At 46.0% G+C, this 1,144-nt stretch overlaps 1 protein-coding gene across 1 annotated transcript in view; it reads right to left on the bottom strand.

The window, feature by feature from the left end:
* tspan13b (tetraspanin 13b) overlaps positions 1-553 on the bottom strand; it is an 11,213-nt gene extending 10,660 nt beyond the window's left edge. The window contains 1 exon segment of the mRNA XM_032536266.1: positions 318-553. Within this exon segment, the coding sequence (XP_032392157.1) occupies positions 318-380 (63 nt within the window). The 5' untranslated portion in view covers positions 381-553.
* Positions 554-1,144: the final 591 nt, after the last annotated feature.

The raw sequence follows: 1,144 nt of genomic DNA, 5'->3' as shown, positions 1-1,144 counted from the left end.
ACACACACACACACACACACACACACGAACACACACTCCTATGATAAGAGCTGACAGACAGGACAAGTTGTCCTCTGTAATGCCATAAAATATCTTGGAAGGAAACCATGTCAGCATTAAAGGACGGCCTCCCATCTGTAATGAAAGCAGGCAGCTGGATAATTTCTCTGATTATTGTCTGATCATTTGTTAGTTATTAGGTGAATGTGATGGATCCAGTGAGAATGTGATCCTGGTTCCACGGTGAATCATTGATGAGAGCAGATCAGTCTGTTAGAACCCATATGGTAACGGTTAGGGGTATGTGCGCTACTCACCACATAGAGGATGTTGAGCACGCACAGGGAGTGTTTGGAGCAGGTGAATCCAGCGCAGCCCATCTTGCTCAAATAAAAAAAAATAGAATCAACCCTTAAAAAAACCGTTTTAATAAATATTTCGGCTCCAGAGATAAAATCCAGACTAACAAAAGCCCGCAGGAATAGACGGTCACTCAGCAGCAGGTCCAACCTGGAAAGAACGGGATAACAGTAAGAACCCGGAGTGTACAGGAAGTTACATGTTTAGCCTTCAGAATAAAGGCATGTCATGGGACAGTTTGGATGTTCGCTTGACTTCAGTAGGACCAGCCTGTCCACACTCTAAATTCTCTAGCTTTTTATAAGCTGCTAATAGAACCGGAGGGTCGCCGGTTCAAGTCCTCATACGGACCACATTGTGGTGGTGGACTGGTAGCTGGAGAGGTACCGGTTCACCTCCTGGCCACTGCCATATGGTGCTCTTGAGCAAGGCACTGAACACCCAACTGGGGGTTCCATGGGCAGCCCCCTCACTCTGACATCTCTCCATTTAAAGCATGTATACGTAGGCTACTGAACATGTGTGCACTTGTATACAGTAACAGCCTGTAGAAGAGATGTTTACTCAGTTACAACACTTGCTTATGTTTGCTTTGCATGTGATGTGTTCTCAGCAGCCTGCATGGTAATGTCTTTGAGATTGGCTGTACACAAGACAGATCATTGATCCTGTCAAGGCTGACATCACCTTAACCTCCTTGTCTTTCTTGTCTCTACACTTTCCACCCAGCTGATGATCGATGAATGGGCAATTATTACGTGGCCGCGGGAACTAGGGGTGCGGA

The sequence above is a fragment of the Etheostoma spectabile genome, chromosome 14 (genome assembly GCF_008692095.1).
Source record: "Etheostoma spectabile isolate EspeVRDwgs_2016 chromosome 14, UIUC_Espe_1.0, whole genome shotgun sequence".
In the NCBI taxonomy this organism is placed as follows: domain Eukaryota; kingdom Metazoa; phylum Chordata; class Actinopteri; order Perciformes; family Percidae; genus Etheostoma; species Etheostoma spectabile.
Note: the sequence above shows the minus strand (reverse complement) of the source record. Positions and strands in the feature narration are given on the sequence as shown.